Below are 20,028 nucleotides of genomic sequence, written 5' to 3' on the forward strand. Positions count from 1 at the left end.
CAATAAATAACACCGGGGGCAGACGCCAGGGCTTCGGGCCGGGGGCCCGAGCAGGAAGGGGATGGGCTGCCGGCGGAGGCCTCTGCTGCGAGCTCGGAACCCTCCACCTGGGATCCCGGAAGCGGCGGACGGTCCCGGCCGAGCCCCGCTCAGACACGGCATGCCGGGAACGGTGGCCGATCTGGCGGCTTGTGGCCGGCAGGCGCCGGGGGAGTGCAGTCAGACGGGGCTGGGACCCGGCACCGGCACTCCGCGGGAAACGTTTCCCAGAAGCTTCGGCAGTTGTCGCAACCTCGGTTCTTCGGGGCCGCGCTCGCCCTTAGGATCAAGGGGACCGCTAGGCTAGTCGGGAAGCTCAGAGCAAACCGGAAGTGCCGCGCCCTCCGCCCAGAGCTCGCCGGGAAATGCAGTCCCTCTGGGCGACCCAGGGCGGTGGCCGCGCGTCTCGCAGACACGGCGACGGCTCGGTCGTGAACACAGGATGGCTGGGACGGGGGGTTCGGGGGGTCCCATCGGGACCGGGGCCCTGGCGAGCGGCGCGCGGTCCAAGGTAGCCCCGAGCGTGGACTTCGACCACAGCTGCTCGGACAGTGTCGAGTACCTGACGCTCAACTTCGGGCCCTTCGAGACAGTGCACCGCTGGCGGCGCCTCCCGCCCTGCGACGAGTTCGTGGGGGCTCGGTACGGCGTGGTTCAGGGAACTTGGGGCGAGGGATGTCCGAGGGGGTTTCGTGGCGGGTTCCAGGGGCGAGGCTGGGGCGGAATCTGGTAATGGAGAGGAGTGGTGGTGTCCAGGACGATGCCCAGGGCAATGGCCTTTTTTTTTTTTTTTTTTTTTTTAATTTATTGGGAGTGATATTGGTTAATAAAATTATATAGGTTTCAGATGTACAGTTCTGTACATCATCTATATAATGTGTGTTCACCACCCCAAGTCAAATCTCCTTCCATCACTATTTATACCTCTTTTACCCTTTTACCTCCCCGACTCTGTGGCAGGGGTTTTGAAGGAGTCCCAGAGCCGCTTCACTCGGGGCAGGGTTATGTTGTTGTGACTCTCCAGCTGGGTTCCTAAGTGCTCTGCAGTGGAATGCGGAGTCCAGAGAGTCCCAAGGCAGTGTCAGGGGGTCCCCACATGCAGGGCTTTTTGGTGTACTGGCAGGATTTACCGGTTTCTGTTCATTTTAGTAGTTGAGAGTTGTCATCCAACTTGTGTGGCAGCCCAGGTGGTTGGTCTCATTCCCTGGGGGCCCCCAGGAGGGTCCTGCCTCACCGTTGCCCACCTCTCCTTTCTTTCCAGGCGCAGCAAGCACACAGTGGTGGCCTATAAAGATGCCATCTATGTGTTTGGTGGAGACAATGGGTGAGTGAGTCTGCACATCAGGGTGTTTGGACCAGGGAGGGAGAAACATGGTGGTTTGGACTGGGCTTCTGCAGCTCTGCTATTATCTTTACAAATGTTAGCTATTACTCAGCTTCATATCCCAATCTGTGAGGTTGCCTGCCCGCAAAGCCCTCAGCACAGCACCTAGTGGGTAGCACATGCTCAGGACACAGAAATTTCCCTCTGGTTCTGACTGAGTGGACACAACCTTGAAAGAAACACGTCTGTCCTGGCTGCCACCCTGCCAGGCACTTTTCCTTCCCTGCACTTCTCTCTGGGCCTCATCCACATGCTCACATGGCAGCTGAGGAGGCATAGAGGACAGTTTTATTTATTTCCCACATTTTACCCTTTTTGGAAGGGTTTTCCCATGTTGCTATAAATTCCTGACAATGACCTGATGTTCTGTTGGTGAGTGCACCTCCATCCACTCAACTGTTCCCAGTTAAGCTGTGGCTGGTTTCCTTTGCTGGAAGATAATGGTCAGGGTGAACCCTCAGTTTGTGCAGCTGCTTCCTTCTCCTGGCATGTTTCCCTTTGATCCATTCCCCAGGAGTTGAACCTCCCCAGAGGGAAAGAGTTGTCTTAGTGTTGGCGGGGCCATGTCAGGTCCTGGGCACAGGCACAGGTGCAGTGGACACAGGACCAGGAAGGGGGGCGGGGGGAGTCTGGTCCTGTCTTGGAAGCCTTTGTGGAAGGGTTGATGACCTGAGAGATGAGTAAGAGTGAGCCGTGCAAAAGAGGAAGAATGTGCCAAGCAGATGGATCAACGTGGGCAATGGCCTGGAGAGTGCAGAATAGCACTGGATCTGCGTCTGAGCAGTGTTTCCCACCTCCATTTGTTATGTGCTCTGAAAATGCCAGAGATGCCCACCAGGCATCTGGGAGGGGTAGGAGCCTGTCCGATGTGGGGCTGAAGCTTGGTGTTTTAGACAAGCAGGGCTCAATTCAAGTCAGAGCTTTGTGGCTTTGGGCTCGGGCAGGTGGCTTAGCAGCACTAACTGCACTCTGGTCTCCTTCTCCATATATGGGGTGGCTCCGTGTGCTTCATGAGGTTGAGTGACCACAAGGCTGTGAGGGGCTCAGCACAGAAGTTTCCCTGTGTTAAGGGTGCAGCATTTGCACACAACCCATCCTCCTCATAGGTCCTGTCTCCACCTGTCAACCACAGGACCTGGCCTAAAGGCCAGGAAGGGCTGGCCTCTGATCGGTGCTGCAGCCTTGGTCCTGCAGGCCCCCCTGGGGGAGCTGACTTGGGGCAGATGGGATAGGCAGGATCGCGTGAGGGCCTGCAGAATGGGCAGAAGGGTCTCCTCAGGCATAGTCCCTTGTTTTCCAGCTCATCTCCCCCATAGTCTCTTCCCTGTGAATCAGCAGAGGGATCCATTTGGAAATGCAAGTCGGAGTGTGATCCTCCTTGGCAGAGAACTCTCTAACTAAAAGCCCCAGCCCTCTTGGCAGTCAGCGTGCCCCCACTGCGCCTCCCTTCGTCCTGCACTGCACCGGGCCACACCGCTGCCTTTCTGTGTTCCAATTGTTCCAAGCATCCTGCTCAGGCCCTTGCACTGGCTGTTCCCTCCTGCTCACCCTCCTGTCCTTCCTCTCAGTCACCTGTGAGTGAGGCCTTCCCCAACCACCTAGACCAACTGGATCAATCCATGGCCGTCCCCTCCCTTTCTGCTCCTCTTTCTGGCTCCATTCACCCCAGAGCTTACAGATGTTTGTTATTCGTCTCCTCCAGGGCAGGGCCTGTATCCTGGCACCCAGACTCAACAACTATTTGTCACATGAAGGGATGAAATAAAGACATTTACCAAAACCTTAATGGGAATTTCCAAACCAGAAAAGATGTGGTGTCCAGCATAGGGCAGTGGCTTGGGAACATCCCCAGCACATTCTGTAGTAGAAACTGTGTGGCAACAAGCAGAAATTTTTTTGCCACAATGTGACACTAAGAAAGAGGATACAAATTTGTCTCAATCTAGTTGTAACTTGTATAGAGTGGGTAGGAAGAAAGATGGCCTGGCATCAGCTGGGTAGGTCACTTGTTGGAGCGTCCTCCTGATATGCCAGGGTTTCAGGTTTTATCACCAGGCAGGGCATATACAAGAATCAACCCATGAATGCGTAAATAAGGGGAACAACTCTCTCTCCCTCTTTCTCTCTCTCTCAAAATCAATTAAAACAAAACAAAACAAAACAGAAAAAGATGGCCCAACCCTGGGGGTTGGGGAGGGGAGGGGGGACAAATGGGAAAGGGGAGGAATTACTGTCACATCTCTGCTTCTCAGCTCCTGGCTTTCTGGTTGCATGGCCTCAGACAGGTCCTTTTATCTCCCAAGCTGTTTCCTCTTCTGCAACTGCAGGTGGAGTGCTCTGCCGTCTGGTGCAGACTGAACTAGACAGTGCAGGGGGTGCTGGGGTCCTGTTGGGTTCACACCCTTCTTCCCTCTTAGTGACAGGGCTGTGTGGTATTGTGCAGGTTGTGTTAGGTGGTGCCATGGCCAGTGGATTTGTTTTCTGTTTTATCATATCTTTTGCTGTTGTTTATTTATTTATTTGTATTTAATTTATTGGGGTGACATTGGTTAATAAAATTATATAGGTTTCAGGTGTACAATTCTATAAATACGTCATCTAGATATTGTATTGTGTGTTTACTCCCCCGTTCTATTGTATCTTTAATGTACTTGTTACACTGGCTTTGTGATGAAGAGATGGCAGGAAGATGCAGGAGAAGGGTGTGGCCTCCCCCACCCCTGAGATGTGGGCAGGCGTCTGCACTGTGGTGGCGCAGCCTCAGAGAAGGGGGCCCTGAGACATGCGAGTGGGGATTCTGGAGCCCGGCGTGAAGTGCAAGCTCTCATGTCAGCAGTGGGGTGGCCCAGGTCACACTTCGGCTCTGACTCCTGGCGGGCAGCTCCTGTGCCCGCACCAGCTCAGGAGGTTCCTTTGTGGTCACCTCTCTGTCCCTCAGGTGTCAGCTCATTGTCTCGCCCTGGCTAAGTCCCCCAAAACAACTCCCCTACTCCCCGGGCTATGCTGTCCATCTTCTGGGACTTCACTGGGCGATGCCCTGCAGAGCAGACCAGGACTGAGCCCACCTGTCCCTGGCTGTCTTTCAGGAAGACGATGCTCAACGACCTCCTGCGGTTTGATGTGAAGGACTGTTCATGGTGCAGGTGGGTGGCCTCCTGAGTTCCAGGTCCCTGCTCTTTCTCCTAGAATTTGGTAGCACTATTTTGGACCAGTTGCCAGCGGAGTCATGATCCTGGAAAGGGAGAGAGAAGCCCAGCGCCTCTCTCAGTGTCCCTCTATCTCTTGGGTTTCTTTTGCACTCCATGTCTGAGATTTATCGTTCTGAATTCTGTTCATTAGGAGACCTGTTAGATCCAGTTGTGGGTCCTCAAATTCCGCCCCAGGAGAGCCCTTCAGTTGCCAAGCCTGTCTCCCAGGCCAGGGGCTGGAGCCAACATGGAGGGCCATCAGCTGATGGGTCCTTCTGGGACTGACTCTGCTGCTGCAGCGGCTCCTTTGCCATCCCTTCCCTGTGGGGCCCATCCCCTGCCAGGAGGCCCCACACAGGCAGTGGGCATCATGTGGTCCCTGGCCTCCCTCCTGCAGGTGGCCCTCCGGTGGCCTTGGACAAGATACCTGCCCTTTCTGAGCATATTAGTGCCCTACAGTCCAGGCCCTGACTGGGAGCAGCGCACAGCTGAGGGGGAGGAATAGACTCTGGGATTAGGAGGTAACTGGGTTTCCTCCTGAGCTCTGCCATCTGTTTGTACAGAAGCACAGGTTCACTGAGCCCCACGTGGGCCACTCTCTGTTCAGGAGCTCTGTGCACAGCCCTCTCACTCCCAGCAGCCCTTGGGGCGGGGGGGTCTGACTGCTTCCTTTGGCAGAGGAGGATGTCGGGACTCAGGACCCACAGATGCTGAACCTGGCACCTGGGGCGGCATCAGTCCACATGCCCACCTTCTGCCCAGGAGACCTGGGTAGCACCAGGATTACCACAGAAACTCCTATGTTGTTTCTCTCACACATCATTTTTAAATATAGCCAATAGTACAAATTCATTTTTAAAATCACTCTGAAGACTTTACAACTCTTTGTTAAAAATTGTTTAAGGCTGAAAAGGAGCAGCCCCCAGAAAGCAGTATAAATGGGTTTTTAATTTGGCAAGTAAAATTTGTGGACCACCCATGCTGCGGAATACAGTGCAGCTGTGAGGATGGGAGTAGTGACGGTTCTAGAGTAGCTTGAAGACCTAGTCACAGTCTCTTTAGTTGAAAAACATATTACAAAATATCTACCATGATATTCCACGTTTAAAAATCACTCAGAGGCACAATAGGCATAGGAAGGAGTGGGGCATACCTCCAGGTATGCACAGTGGCTTCTGGCAAAGGGATAACAGGTAAATTTTAGTGCTGGGTGGTTTTGGTTTTGGTTTTGTTTTTTTTTTACCTTGTTGGTAACTTTCTTAAAACTTTCTATAATGATACAGGTGTTAACCTTCAAAATACTGCTGACACTCATTGCCTCTCGTTCCCCTGCCAGGGCCTTCACCACTGGGACCCCGCCAGCCCCCCGCTACCACCACTCAGCTGTGGTCTATGGGAGCAGCATGTTCGTCTTTGGTGAGCAGCCGCTTACCTCCCAGGCCAAGGATCCCTTGCTCTGCCCCCGTCAAGCCTCAGGCGCACGTGCTGTGCTCGGCTGGCCTTCTCTGTCCGCCCCATAGCCTGATCTCCTGGTGTGGGAATGGTCTGCTTCTGTGACTAGGATGGAAGGTGGCTTTCCCTCTCCATTAGGGACCGTGAATGGGGTCCTGCTGATCGCTGTACTTCCAGAGCCCAGCACAGTGGCAGGCACCCAGTAGGTGTTCCCACGGAGTGTGGAGGGAATTCTGGAATGCATTTTCCATGGGGCCAGACTGTGTCCTCACCTCCCAGGGTTTGATGACTCTACAATGCTGCCTTTGGGTGTGACCGTTTCTCTCTCTTTACCCAGGGGGTTACACTGGGGACATTTATTCCAATTCTAACCTGAAGAATAAAAATGACCTCTTTGAATACAAGTTTGCAACTGGCCAGTGGACAGAATGGAAAATTGAAGGACGGTGAGAAACTGCTGAAACGTTGGGGGTTTTCTACAGATCTGGCCCTGCAGCATTACAGGTGAAGTGTCTGAAGCTCAGAGAGGCCTGGGAGCTGGGAGTTGGTGTTAACCTGTCTGTAGCCTCCTCCCAGCTCTTAGATTGCCTCCTTTCAGAAAGCAGAAGGGGTCGAATGTCCTGTGATAGGCGTTTCTATGGTCCTGCCTTGCAAGCACCACCTTTGATATTTTGGTAGCAGCTGGGAGAGGACTCTGTGCCCTGTCAACATCTGAATGCCTCCTCAGTGACCAGGTGCCAAATGAGCTCAGCCCCTGGTGCTGTTGATTATACCCTGACTGGTGTCCCTCGTGTCCCTGGGGTCCCAGTGTCTGCAGATGTGGGCATGGCAGTCCTGGGGCCTGGCAGGACTTGCAGGGCCGTGGCCGTTGGACCAGCCTTGTGGGGCTATGAGGCTCGAGTCTGCATTGGGTGGCCTCATTCTTCCCCCACCTCATGTTCCAGGTTGCCAGTCGCTAGGTCAGCCCATGGTGCCACGGTGTACAGTGACAAGTTATGGATCTTTGCTGGCTACGATGGCAATGCCAGGTAGGCTGTGGCCTGGCCCGTGCACTCCTCCTCTAAGCAGCCCAGGGTACAGGTGCACAGAGCGGTCTTCTTAGTCTTGGAGGCCTCAGGCTGGGGGTTCCTTGGGAGGGTGGGTGTGTGGACAGGGGGTAGGGGGAAGAGGAGGATGGGCAGGATGAGGGCCATGGCCACTGACTGGAGCCTCCGCCCGGCCCCCACCATGTTTGTGCAGCTGCCATGCAGGTCTCCAGAGCAAAGAGCTGGGGGGCAGGGAGAGGTGGTCCCTTGAATTGCTGGGGTGAGAATACTCAGGTCCACAGCAAGGAATGACCCTAAGGGGCAAATGAGCAGGTAGGTGGCGGTGGCAGGGCTCAGACTCGGCCCCTCCCCTAGAGAGGACAGCAGAGTTCTTGCCTATGTCGTAGGCATTTTCCTTCTTATTTTAGCAAATTGGCTTTGCTGTATTTTTCTGATTACAAAAGCAGCATGTGCTCATTCCCCAAAACTTCAGCATTATAGAAACTCTAAACAATGCAATTTCTGTGAGCATAGCCTCTCTGAAGTCTTCTCTTAGCCCCAGGGATCAGCTGAGTGGCTGACCCTGTCCCCTGCCCTAAATGTCAAGAATGAGGCCTTTCTTCAAATGAGACCTCTCTTCCTGCCTGGGCTGGGCAGGGGCCTGACACAACAGGGACTCAGCGTGGCCCCCACAACCCCCCAGCTGAAGCTTCCGCTTCATGGCTGCCACAAAGGCCCTAGATCAGAGTCCCAAGTGATGGGCTGTTCTTCCCCAGAGCCATCCCTCCTGGTCAGGCCCAGGCCCACCCTGACAGTCAGTACCAGGTCAAGCATCCCGACCCTTTTGTCCTTGTGTAGGCTGAACGACATGTGGACCATTGGCCTGCAGGACAGAGATCTTACGTGCTGGGAGGAGGTAAGAGGTTGGGGGGCTGGGATGGGGTTGTGGGGAAGCAGGGAGGTGAGGGATATAGGGGGTGGGGGGCTGGAGTGGGAGGTGAGAGGTTCAAGGATGGGGTAGGCCAGGGTGGGTTGGGGTGGAGGCTGCCATGTTCCCCTCTGCCAAAGCCTAGCCTTGTCCTTTGCCTCGCCCTCCCTGCTGACCTGCCTGGCCCTCACAACAAACCGCAGTGGCAGTTACCTAGTGACTAAAGGCTCTGTGCTTTGGATGGCAGCCTGTTACAGGTGACTGATACGGTTCAGGTATAACCCACCCTTATCTGAACACAGCAAGGACAGCACAGGACCTGCTGTCCTGCTAACTTCTGTTTTCCTAGGGCGTTTCTTTCCTATTTAATGATGATTTTAGCCCCCATTTAGGAGGGCAAGGTGGGGCTTTAGGTTGCTCTGCAAAAAGTGAGACATGAACCCTCATTCGCAGAAGAAACTGGCAGTAAAAGCAGTCCCAGCTCAGCAATGTAAGCATTGGCATGTGCGCTGGGTCCTGTGAGGGCCCGGCCTGAGCTGCCTTCCGCCCCCACAGGTGGTCCAGAGCGGTGAGATCCCACCGTCCTGCTGCAACTTCCCAGTGGCCGTGTGCCGGGACAAGATGTTTGTGTTCTCAGGGCAGAGTGGAGCCAAGATAACCAACAACCTCTTCCAGTTTGAATTTAAGGACAAGATGTGAGTGCCCCTGTGGTGGGGCCCTGAGCCGCTCCCCACGCCGACATCTGGGGCCATCCCCATGGGCTCCCACATAAAGTGGGGCCAGCCGCCCTCCCTCCCAGAGTGGGATGTGCGGTGCCTTTGTAGTCTGGGCCAGAGGCCCCCTGCAGGCCCCTTGGGTGTGGCTGCAGCTGAGCAAGATAGAGCCTGGGCAGCCTCCCTCCTTGAGTGAAGGACACCCCAGCCCCATGAATGGCATGGTCAGTGCCACCAGTAACAGATGTGGCTGGCATAGATCACATATGACGGCAGAAGACTGGAGGGTGCATGGGCCCTGAGAACTTCCAGCCTTTGCTGTCCTTGGCTGCTGGCCAGCCCTTGATCCCTGTGATGGGGACTAAGGCAAGGCCCAGGCGCTGGCTCTGGGACTTAATGGAGGAGAGGAAATAGGGAGTTTCAGCTGCAGGTCAGGGAGGCTCCAGAGGGGACCTGGAGCTGCCCTGGGTACCAGGATATCAGCTGGGAAGGAGGCCTTCTGGGCATCCTGGGCGGGGGGAAGCCTTCTGATGCCTGGCCAGCGCTTTTGTCCCGGGGTGGTCAGGCTGGGAGGAGGACCACACGGCACACAGGCCCGCTGCCCCACCCTGACCTTGGCCCTCAGGACAGTGGTGTCACAGAGAGCTCGGAGCAGGCAGGGAAAGACCTGGGGAAGTGAGGGCATGGGTAGAGGCCAGGCATAACCAGATGTGGGGAGGGTTTGGGGCAGACATGCGGACTCTGGCCAGATGGACAGGTGGTCGACCTGCAGGGGGGTCCACAGGGAGGTGCCAGGGTTGGGGGAAGACACAGCACCTGAGGGCTGCTTAGGGGCCTGTGGGCACCCGTGGAGCAGGCTGAGGAAGGCGTATCTAGAGGGCAGAGGGCGGTGGGGTGAGGGGCCCAGGCCAGAGCTGGGGGTAGAGCTGCAGCTTGGGGTGAAGGGGATGGGGTAGGAAGAAAACCACAGGAGACTTGACCACCAGCAGCAGCCGGATGGGTATTGGGTGACTCTGGTGGCCTTGTTGGGTGGAGCCAGTGCAGTGCCGCCTTCCTCACAGGCCAGCCCCCCGGCAGTCCCCAGGCAGCCTCCTACTCAGCCTCATGCTGGCACCCTTTGTTCCCCCACACAAAGATGTTGGCAGAGCTGGTTCCAGAGTGGAATGGGATGAGGGACACTGGGAAGCTCTCCCAGGGTCTCAGGGTACCTCACAGAATGGGCCTGCGGTTGGGAGGACCTCAGGGCTCAGGTGGAGGCCATAGGAGAACAGGAACCCTGACCTGACACTGGCTCTGTGTTGTGTGGCCCCAGGTGGACACGTATCCCCACTGAGCATCTGCTTCGGGGCTCCCCACCGCCCCCTCAGCGGCGCTACGGGCACACCATGGTGGCCTTTGACCGCCACCTTTATGTGTTTGGGGGTGCAGCCGACAACACTCTGCCCAACGAGCTACACTGCTATGACGTGGACTTTCAGACCTGGGAGGTTGTCCAGCCCAGTTCAGACAGTGAGGTGAGCACTGCCAGGTATCGCTGAGGGGACCCAGGGCCTGTGGGGTGAGTTCCTGACCCACCGGCTCCCACCTCCTCTCCAGCTCCTCACAGCCTCAGGGCGCTCCCAGGGCTCCAGACAACCAGCAGGAGCAAGGCCAGGATGCCCTCAGCCCTGGACACCCACCCTGACCCTCCCTGGGCCCTGGGCCCCTCTGTCCATTCTCCACCTTGCAGCCTGTGGGCTTGTATGGTTCCACTGCCCACTGTGTTTGCATTGTGCTGAGGATGTTCTCTCAGCTCCCGGACTCACCCTCATCCTGTGGCTCTCCCCTCCCTGCCTCCACCTGTCCCCGCAGCGCTCTGGGTGGGGTTGGCGAGCAGCCTCTGGTGCCTGCCTGGCTCTTGCTGACGGGCCATGCTCCCACACGCCTCCTACCAGGTCGGTGGGGCTGAGGTGCCGGAGCGAGCAGCCGCTTCTGAGGAGGCACCCAGCCTGTCCTCTGAGGATCGGGGCGGCTTCAAGAAGTCCCGAGATGTATTTGGCCTGGACTTTGGCACCACCAACACCAAGCAGCCTTCCCCACCAGCCTCAGAGGTGAGGGCTCCTGCCGTCATCACCGCTCCCTCCCGCACTGAAGCCAGGCCTGTGATCAGCCCATCTCAAAGGTGGGGAGACCGAGGCTCAGAGAGGTATTTGTTGGGGTCACATGGTAAGTTGAGGGCCAGGAGCCCATGCCCTGCTGCCTGGGCCATGTCCGTGCAGCATGTGAGGCTGAGCTCCTGCTGTGTCCACTCTGGGTCACAGGAGCCCTGCCTGCCTGCCTGCACAGGCGCTGCCTCCTGCCCTGTGCCTATAGCTGTGTCTCAGGGCCTGCTCCGACCCCTCCTTCAAAGCCAGTGATGCCACACCCTTGTTTACAACATGGCCCACTCCTGGCCTCGGCCAGCTCCCTACTGGAGGCCTAGCCCTGCCCTTTCCCACCCTGCCTACTTGTCCCCCGTCCACCCAGCTGCCCAGCGGAAGGCTCTTCCACGCGGCTGCTGTGATCTCAGATGCCATGTACATCTTTGGGGGCACTGTGGACAACAACATCCGCAGCGGGGAGATGTACAGGTTCCAGGTGAGACTCACAGGCCTGCGGAGCAGGCGGCTACCTCGTGAGCTGACTCTGCATGGGCCAGCCAGGGTGAATGGGCCCTGATGGTGGGAACTGAGACCCAGTGGGTAGGGATGGAGCTTTGAGGAGTCTGGCAGCGGAGGTGGGGAGTGGGGCTTAGGCTGAGGCCGTCAGGAACCTCAATAAAGGGTGCAGCTGCAGGGGCCGAGTGGGGGCTCACAGCAGAGCCAGTGGAGGTCGGGAAGCCGCCTGAGTCAGTGGAGGGAGCAGAGCTGAGCTGAGCTTGGCATTGGGGTCTCAAGGACAGCCATTTCCTGGAGGGAGCAAAGCCAAGGATGACAGCGTCTTCACTTGGTAACACATGGGTCTCGTCCTGCAGTTCTCCTGTTACCCCAAGTGCACGCTCCATGAAGACTATGGGCGGCTCTGGGAAAGCCGCCAGTTCTGTGACGTGGAGTTTGTGCTGGGTGAGGTGGGTGCCCTCCCTGTGCCCCGCCCTGCCCACTGTGGAGGAGGTGGGGCTTTGTATCCAGAGGCGTGCTGGCTGCCCAGTGGTTCCTGGAGTCTCCAGGCCCCTGTCCTGGCTGGCTTTCACCAAGGTGTCATTCTTGCTGCAGAAGGAGGAGTGTGTGCAGGGCCACGTTGCCATTGTCACAGCACGAAGCCGCTGGCTCCGAAGGAAGATAGTACAGGCAAGGGAGCGACTGGCCCAGGTGAGGTGCTGCCCTGCCTGGCCCCGCCTGGCCCCGCCTGGGCAGCAGCATCCATGGGGTATTCTTGAGCTCCCCTTTCTCTTCCCACAGAAGCTGGAGGAGGAGGCAGCTCTGGCTCCCAGGGAGGCCTCTGGTGGTGCTGTGAGCGGGGCCCGGCTGCCACTGCTGCGTGTGGCCATCCGAGAGGCCGAGGCCCGGCCCTTCGAGGTGCTCATGCAGTTCCTCTACACCGACAAGATCAAATACCCGAGGAAAGGTCTGCCTGGGCTGGGGCAGGGCAGAAACAGGGTGAGGGTGGGAGCAGCCCTGCTTGCAGGTGGGCAGCCTGGGCCCTGCCTCCCCTCCCCTGCCTAAGGTCCCCAAGGCTCAGGGAGTTCTTGGATGCAGGCCATGTGGAGGATGTGCTGCTCATCATGGACGTGTACAAGTTGGCGCTGAGCTTCCAGCTGTGCCGCCTGGAGCAGCTGTGTCGGCAGTACATTGAGGCCTCCGTGGACCTGCAGAACGTGCTGGTTGTGTGCGAGAGTGCTGCCAGGCTGCAGCTGGGCCAGCTGAAGGTGCATCGCAGCCCACCCTGCCCACTGCTGCAAGCCCCTTTCCCGGCCTGGTGCCCTGTTGGGGCCAAGGCCTGACCGTGCCCACCTGCCCGACCTGTCTGTCCCAGGAACACTGCCTGAACTTCGTGGTGAAGGAGTCCCACTTCAACCAGGTGATCATGATGAAGGAGTTCGAGCACCTCTCATCCCCACTGATTGTGGAGATTGTTCGGCGGAAGCAGCAGCCGCCACCCCGTGCCCCCTCAGACCAGCCCATGGACATCGGTAGGGAGCCTGGTCCCTTCCCTGCTCGTGGCTGGCCAGGTGGCATTCATCTTGGTCAAGACTTGGGAGCCATGGAATCACCTGCCAGACTCTCAGGCAGGGGTGGAAGGGTGGGTGCAGGGAGGACCCCAGAGGGCGCCCTGAGTACAGGGGCAGGGGCAGGGGCAGAGAGGGAGGTAGTACAGGCTCAGGTGAAGGGAGAACACCTAGCCCACAGGGGTTTTCACAGCAGTCTGTGTGCCCAAGGGTGGGGAACCGCCGGAGCCCGTTTCTGGAGGTGACGGGGGGCACCTCTCTGGCAAGGTGCCTGCCCTGAATGACATCAGGCTGGAAGTTTCTGAAGTGACTGATGTGCTCAGGGCCATGGTGATTAGCCACCAAGCTTCCCTTCTCTGGGTACCCATGGCTGGGGCCCCCTGAAGAGCGAGCACAGCCTGCAGACCTCAGCTCCTCCCAGTGCCCCCTGCACCCCACTAGCCTGGGATGGGACAGGCTCCTTCATCCCCGACTCCCCCTGGGGCCTGTGCTTCCCCTGGCCGCTGGCTCCAGGTGACACATAGGCACACACGGCATGCCAGGCCCAGAGCAGGGCTCAGTGGGCTGAGTTTAGGGGATCAGACTCTGGGGACGGACTGGCCTGAGAGCTGTGTTGGAAGCTAAGGACAGGGCTGGCAGTGCCTCAAGGACTAGAATGAGGCATCTGGCCTGAGGGAGGTTCATTCAGGGTCACAGAAGGGGCAGGTGTGCAGGGGGCAGTACCCTGGGGCCCTGAGGCCTGAGTCAGGAGCAGGGTCTAGTAAGGGGCAGGAGGCACCTGCTTAGGGTCTCTCCATGCCCCTCCAGGCACATCTCTGATCCAGGACATGAAGGCATACCTGGAGGGGGCAGGCGCCGAGTTCTGTGACATCACGCTGCTGCTGGACGGACATCCTCGGCCAGCCCACAAAGCCATTCTGGCTGCCCGCTCCAGGTGGGTGGGGGTGCAGCTGCCGGGCAGGGTGGGCCCAGGTGCTGGCTGCATCTGCTGAGAGCAAGGCCTCTGTCACCCTATCTGCAGCTACTTTGAGGCCATGTTCCGGTCCTTCATGCCTGAGGACGGGCAGGTGAACATCTCCATCGGGGAGATGGTACCCAGCAGGCAGGCCTTCGAATCCATGCTCCGCTACATCTACTATGGTGAGGTCAACATGCCTCCCGAGGACTCGCTGCATCCTCACCCCCAGTGGCGCTCCCAGGTCATCACGGGTTCCTAAGACCCATGGTGGGTGGCCCAGCTCGCCGATCTTGGCTGGGTGATTTCTGGAGGATTTCCTGGTGCCTTGTGCTCTCCCAGACTTCTCTGAAATGGTTGGTTGACTGGCACCAAGGGATTTGTAGTCAGGAAGGACAGATGGGTTCTTGACTCAAGAATGCTCAGAGTAAGGGATCAGCCATTGCTCTATGTGACAGATGAGCAAGTGGACTTAGAGTGATCCCTGGTCGTGTCACTTGAGTGCTGGTCTGAACATGGGGTGCGAGGATGCCCTTTAGGGCTCTGGGAGACTGCAGACTGTTCTGCAAAGATGCATATAGGTGTTTTCCTGGGGAGAAAGTGCTGTGGTGTTCTTTGGATCTTGATGGGGCCTTTGACCTCCAAGTGGTTCAGAATCCATGTAGAGATCAAATCAGTGATCTGCCTGGACTGGAGCCTTTGCCAGACCCACCTGGTGAGGCGGTCCCCGGTTCTGAGCAGGTGTGGTCTCAGGTTTCCTACGCCCCTGGCAGGCCAGGGCTCCAGGTGCACGCTCCCCAGGGAGGAGGGTGGTGAGTAGGCAAACGGCTCCTTTGGCAGCAGCTCCTTAACCAGCTCCCCCAGCTACCTGTTCGCGGCCCCCTACTACTATGGCTTTTACAACAATCGGCTGCAGGCATACTGCAAGCAGAACCTGGAGATGAATGTGACGGTGCAGAATGTGCTGCAGGTAGTACACCTGGTGCCTGCCGGCCTCCCTGCACCTGGGCGGGTGGGTGAGAGGCGGGGCAGCACCTCAAGGAACCTGCCGTTCCAGATCCTGGAGGCGGCTGACAAGACACAGGCACTGGACATGAAGCGGCACTGCCTGCACATCATCGTGCACCAGTTCACTAAGGTCAGGGCCCTCCTGGCTCAGCACTCACTGCTCACCCCTCATCTTCAGGACCCTCTCCCATGGCAGCAGGTGGGGGGGGCATGCCTAGAATCTGGCCATCTTCTGCAGCAGTGGGGCCTGGGGATAACCAAGCAGAGCCACCCACCCACTGGCCACCCCTCACCCCATCTTTGGAGCCCTCCCAATCTGCATGTGAATCCAGTTCCATCCTGTTCTGGCCTTTTGTTCACTTCCCCCAGGTCTCCAAGTTGCCCACGCTGCGCTCCCTGAGTCAACAGCTGCTGCTCGACATCATAGACTCCCTTGCCTCCCACATCTCCGACAAGCAGTGTGCAGAACTGGGTGCCGACATATGAGGACCCGGGTGGTGCCAGCCCATGAATGGAGAATGACCATGCTTGCCCTGTCCCCTGCAAAAACTGCCTGCAACGGAGTGGTCAGACCTGCCAGTGGAGGCACAGGGTGCACAGAGCCTCAGAAGAGAGCTGAGAGGACATGGGGGGCTCCAAATGCTCCATTTCACTGCTGACTTGGGAGCCACAGGTCCCACAGAAAACAGATGGTGAAAGAGGCCCCCTGGCCAGCACCCTCTCCTGGGGTAGAGGGACAGGTGGGAAGCTAGGGTTCAGTGATGAGAGCAGACGGCGGGGGTCCTGGCCAGGGCCCAGCAGAGAGCCTGCCAGGGAGCTGGCTTTGGGGTCCCCACCTGGCAGGGAGCCAGCATGGCTTGTGCATCTGGCCATAGTCATGTTGCAAAGCTCTCTCCGGTGTGGGGGCCATATAGACCCCCTCACCCTCACCAAGGTTGGTGTGAGGGGCTGCACCTGTCACCTGGAGCTTGTGTGTAGGCAACAGTGATGGGCAGATGGTCTGATTCGAGATGAATTTCTGTGCCCTTCAAGATGAATTTTGGGGTGTGAAGGGCCCTGAGGTCAGGTCCCAGCCCAAGGGTCAGCCTCTCTGGATTGGGTCTGGATTCCAGAAGGACTTTATGATCCTACATACCTGTGTGTGTATCAGGGCCTTGGACTGTGCCAAGGAGAGGTCAGCAAAGATGCCTCCTCAGGCCCCTGTCCCTAAGTATTATTGTCATAGACATGCCTCCATTAAAGCCACAGCAGTGGTCCCTACTACTCACACCTTCCTGGCTTCACTGGTGGGCTCTGGCCTCAGCCTTTGGCCCTTCCAAAGCTGTGGACTGGCCATTTGGCCCAATTGTTTGGGATTAGTCAGTGTTCTCTATCCATGTCAGCACTTCCTAGACAGGTGGGGGAAGGGGCTGTTGAGGAATCCAGGCTGGCTTCTCCCTTCCTGAGAGTAAGCCTGGGATGACACCCCCCCCCGCCCCGCCCGCAATGTGCTGCATTATAGGCTCCTGCATGGGATGGAAACGCATCCTTCCCTTTCCCCTGACAGAAGAGCCTGTGTGATTTCACCCCAGTGTGGAAGGGACCATTCTGCCTCTGTTCTGAGAACAAGAATCCCAGGGACCCTTCTCGAACTGCCAGGAAGTCACTTAGGGGAAATTCTCTTTTCCCTGCCTTAGAGCTCCCTTCCCTCTTGTGTCCCACAAAAATGTGGTACCTGTCACTCCACAGCCCCTGTTAGGAGAGCCTGGATGCAGATGGATGAGGAGCCCCAGTGGCAGATGGGCACCCTTAGGCAAGCCCATCCGTAAGGCTGTCAGCAAGCCAGAAAGTGGCCTGGGGCAAAACGAGCAGCCTGGGGACCCTAGGGAATGGTCTGGAAATCCAGCTGCACAGTGGACCCGATGGGACCCTTGTAACTGGCTACTAAGCTATCTCTTCTAGATATGCTATGAATAAATGAAGCCACACACCAAGAGCTCTAAAGAGCAAATTTCGTAACAGTGTAAGTAGTTCACAGGACTAGAAAGAATTCAGCTGCGCTGGGGCTGTTGTGGCCAAGGGCCAGCAGGGAGAGGTCACCTGTGCAGTCAAAACTGCCCCGTGCACTAACCTGTTTACCATAATTACAGACGCAAAGAGGCCTAGGTCCCAGTCACGTTAAAGAAAAATGGGGACACAGGTTAAGGCCAAGACTGCTGCCATGTGCTTTCCCCCACTTCAGGGACCGGAAACGTCATTTGTTGGGCCTCACTACTTGCCAAGCACAGCGGTCCCAGAAGGTTAGAAATCATTCTTGTCCCTGTTTTCAGATGAGATAGGCCTGGGACTGAGCAGGAGGCTGGCCTCCAGGCCAGAACTCAGGCTGTGCAGGCTGAGCCTGTTGTGTCCTCACAAAGAAAGTCTGGCCTGGGTTTTAAGAATGTCTTCAAGGAAACCAGCTTGCTCAAGTCAAGGCTATTTCAGGTACCAAGGAAAGGGTGCCTAGTGCTGCCCCCGACCTCTACTCATACCACCCTGTCCCTCCAAGAACCTTGTGGGGCATGCAGCTGCATGGGGAGGAGTGAGCAAGAGCAAGGCTCTGCTCTTTGCAGCCCAGAGCTTGGACTTCAGGGTTCCAGGACCTCAAGGTTCCCGAGCTCTCTGGGGGCTGTAGCCATTTTCTGCAGGAATAAGACTGATACTGAGGGAGGGTCCCCAGCCCCCTGCTGAACCAGATACAGGACCTCCTAGAATCCACTTTATTAGGGCACCTGGTAGGTCTGGTGGATGCAACTCAGATCAGGTCCCTTTCCAGGTGGATTCTGAGGAAGAGGCTTGGAGCCCTGACAGGCAGCCTCTCAGTCAGTCCTGGGTCCAGTGGCCCCTCACTCAGGTCATGCTGCTGCTCAGCTGCATAGCAAAGTCCTGCACGTGCTCCTTCAGAGTCTGGCGGGCATCTGCCTGTGCCCGCTTCTCCCGCGCCCGCTCCTCCCGCGCTCGTTCCTGCTGGAGCTTGGTTAGCCGCAGCCGCAGCCGCTGCTCCCGCCGCTTGCAGGCCTGCAGCTGGCGCTGAGCTTTGTCGAGGGCGTCAAGTGCAGCCTCTGCCCGCCGCTTCCAGAGTAGGGCACTGCCCACCTGGTAGCTGTGCTCATTCTGGATGTAGGCTCCAGCAGGTGGTGGGAGGCGCAGCATGTAGGCTGAGGGTGAGACAGGCCGCGGCTCAAGAGGGGATGGCTGGCGTTCTGGCTCCCGCTCTGGTGAGGGCTGGGTGCTGCAGCCTGCCTCATCCGCTTGGGCACCCAGGGGCCCCAGGAGGTCAGAGAAGGGGCTGCTGAGGCAAGGCTCCAGCCTCCCAGTGGGGGAGGAAGGCAAAGCAGCAGGTGCTGAGACCTCTTCCACAGGAAAGCAGGTGACCTCAGCAGGTGGAGGTGGAGAAAAAGGAGTTGTGGGTCCTCTGCCCTCAGAGCAGCTGTGGGGCAAGAGAGAGACTGACAGGTCAGGCAAAGGGCTCTGAACAGAAACATCAGCCTACTCCACAGGCTCAGGACCCTGTCCGCCACGGCTGCTGCGAGATACTCTTTAGCCCCGTCCCTCAAAACTGGGTTGAGTGGGACACACCTCCTCCCATTGCACATACCGCTTCCTGCATCGCCGGAGCCGGCTGACGTCGGGGGGACCAGGTGAATAACTGTGCCCCTTGGTCTTGGTTGTCCGGCGCAACTTGGAGAAAGACTCAAATATTGTGGGTACTGCACCCTCCTTCAGCCTGTGATACCCACTGTGGGGGAAAGCAGCCTGGATGAGAGAGAGAACAAGCACTGCCACCCCCAGCTGACCTGTAAGGACTCAGTTGAAATGCCCTCTGGCACCCGAGAGCAGACTCCCCAATGCTAGCAAACAATTCATTTGGGGAATGCCAATTAGCCAGAGATACACCAATCTCTTCCTGGCAAGGATCCTCAAAATTAAGCTGCATAGAAAGGTTCCACCAGAACTGGGTTGCCCAGCCAAAAAGAATTACTTCATTTGTGGACTTGGTGGTAAGACTGGGGTTCTAAGGAACACCCTCTGGAAAAGCTAATGTTTTTCCTCTCGCTCATGGCTCAGTCATCCTGAAGGAGCGGGTCTTACTGTCCTCATGTCAGAAGAGGGGACTGAGGTACAGCCGGGAAGAGGCAGCCATCCCTGAAACCAGGTCTGTCTGTCCTCATGTGAGGTGCTCCAGGAACCTCATCAGGCCCTACAGATGCCCCAGTGCTGACTGGCAGGGAGGCTCACCTGATTCCCACTAGCTCAAAGCAGTTCTCTTCGAAGTGTTTGGAGCAGAAGTAGATGTATTCGGATGCTGGGTCCCATAGGCCCTGGCCGCTGGGGTCCAGCCTCTGGCAGTTGGCCAGCCACAAGCCTCGCCTTGGGTTGTCCTTTTTGGGAAGTCTGTAAAGCCACAAACCTGTGAACCCCAGGCTGCCTGAAGCCCTGGGGCCATGCTGCCTACGCTTTTCAAATGGGAAGAGCTGGCCTTGCACATGCTGCCAGGAGACCTCCCTTTAACCCTTCCAGGTAAGCACCACCCACCCAGGCACAGACGATGAAATTGAGGCCCCAAAATGAGGTGCAACTTGCTCAGCGTCATCTAGCAGGTAAGAGTCGCAGAGCAGAGGATCCAAGGGTAACGGACGTACATCTTTCCTTTCCCGTCTGGACTCAGTCCCACTTGGACCGTCCCCCCCCCACCCCACCCCCCGCGCACCCCGCTTCAACCTCTCCCACCCACAAATTCAAGCCTCATCCAAACCGGAGAGCGGCGCATGCGCAATCGTGGCTTCACGCTAGCAAAACGGGCACAGGAGCACGTCAACCTTCGTGAGCCAGCACGCACGCGCGCTGACCTGTGGAAGGAGATGCCGCGATTGCGCGTCTCGCGCGTATCCCGTGTGCAGCAGCCGGCGGCGGAGCAGTGACGCGGCATCTGGGGAAGAGGCGGAAGCTTGGTCGTGGGCGGTTGTCCGGGCCCGTAGGGGCCCGACCTCCCAGCCACCGCTCCGGTTCAGGTGGCCCTGTCCTGCCGAGTCGCCCACTGCCCAATCTTGCCCGAGCCCCGTCCCAGCCCCTTCTCCTGACTCCTATCAGCGGCACTCACGATCTCGCCATTGCTGAGCCGCCGGAGTCTCGCG

At 57.7% G+C, this 20,028-nt stretch overlaps 2 protein-coding genes across 3 annotated transcripts; one reads left to right on the forward strand and one right to left on the reverse strand.

The window, feature by feature from the left end:
* Window positions 1-245: 245 nt before the first annotated feature.
* On the forward strand, window positions 246-16,249 carry LZTR1 (leucine zipper like post translational regulator 1). The gene is made up of 21 exons (XM_054592851.1): window positions 246-681; window positions 1,301-1,363; window positions 4,510-4,566; window positions 5,948-6,027; window positions 6,401-6,509; window positions 7,008-7,091; window positions 7,947-8,004; window positions 8,572-8,711; window positions 10,042-10,243; window positions 10,664-10,819; window positions 11,235-11,345; window positions 11,722-11,814; window positions 11,960-12,055; window positions 12,146-12,311; window positions 12,443-12,612; window positions 12,720-12,876; window positions 13,720-13,846; window positions 13,934-14,083; window positions 14,732-14,837; window positions 14,925-15,005; window positions 15,245-16,249. The coding sequence occupies exons 1-21, from the start codon at window positions 482-484 to the stop codon at window positions 15,359-15,361; spliced, it is 2,523 nt and encodes an 840-aa protein (XP_054448826.1). The 5' UTR covers window positions 246-481; the 3' UTR covers window positions 15,362-16,249.
* A 502-nt stretch (window positions 16,250-16,751) lies between these two features.
* Window positions 16,752-20,028, reverse strand: THAP7 (THAP domain containing 7). Of its 2 annotated transcripts, none has more exons than XM_054592774.1 (5): window positions 19,995-20,028; window positions 19,744-19,823; window positions 19,133-19,288; window positions 18,492-18,632; window positions 16,752-18,323 (listed from the first exon to the last, which is right to left on the reverse strand). In XM_054592774.1, the coding sequence occupies exons 2-5, from the start codon at window positions 19,821-19,823 to the stop codon at window positions 17,744-17,746; spliced, it is 957 nt and encodes a 318-aa protein (XP_054448749.1). In that variant the 5' UTR covers window positions 19,995-20,028; the 3' UTR covers window positions 16,752-17,743. The 2 variants fall into 2 exon arrangements, with proteins under 2 accessions (XP_054448749.1, XP_054448748.1); XM_054592773.1 differs by having other exon boundaries at window positions 19,714-19,823.

Source organism: Pteronotus mesoamericanus, unplaced genomic scaffold, assembly GCF_021234165.1.
Source record: "Pteronotus mesoamericanus isolate MK-2021 breed Mesoamerican mustached bat unplaced genomic scaffold, CSHL_Meso_final scaffold_371, whole genome shotgun sequence".
NCBI classification, from domain to species: domain Eukaryota; kingdom Metazoa; phylum Chordata; class Mammalia; order Chiroptera; family Mormoopidae; genus Pteronotus; species Pteronotus mesoamericanus.

Bases quoted from the DNA above. Each gene is read 5' to 3' on its own strand.
- THAP7 (XM_054592773.1), bottom strand. From the start codon at position 19,823: ATGCCGCGTCACTGCTCCGCCGCCGGCTGCTGCACACGGGATACGCGC. The intron at 19,289-19,713 runs GTTGACGTGCTC...GTGGCTTTACAG, and splicing joins GTGCGTGCTGGCTCACGAAG to ACTTCCCAAAAAGGACAACC. The intron at 18,324-18,491 runs GTATGTGCAATG...CTTGCCCCACAG, and splicing joins CTCCGGCGATGCAGGAAGCG to CTGCTCTGAGGGCAGAGGAC.
- LZTR1 (XM_054592851.1), top strand. From the start codon at position 482: ATGGCTGGGACGGGGGGTTCGGGGGGTCCCATCGGGACCGGGGCCCTG. The intron at 1,364-4,509 runs GTGAGTGAGTCT...GCTGTCTTTCAG, and splicing joins GTGTTTGGTGGAGACAATGG to GAAGACGATGCTCAACGACC. The intron at 12,312-12,442 runs GTCTGCCTGGGC...TCTTGGATGCAG, and splicing joins GATCAAATACCCGAGGAAAG to GCCATGTGGAGGATGTGCTG.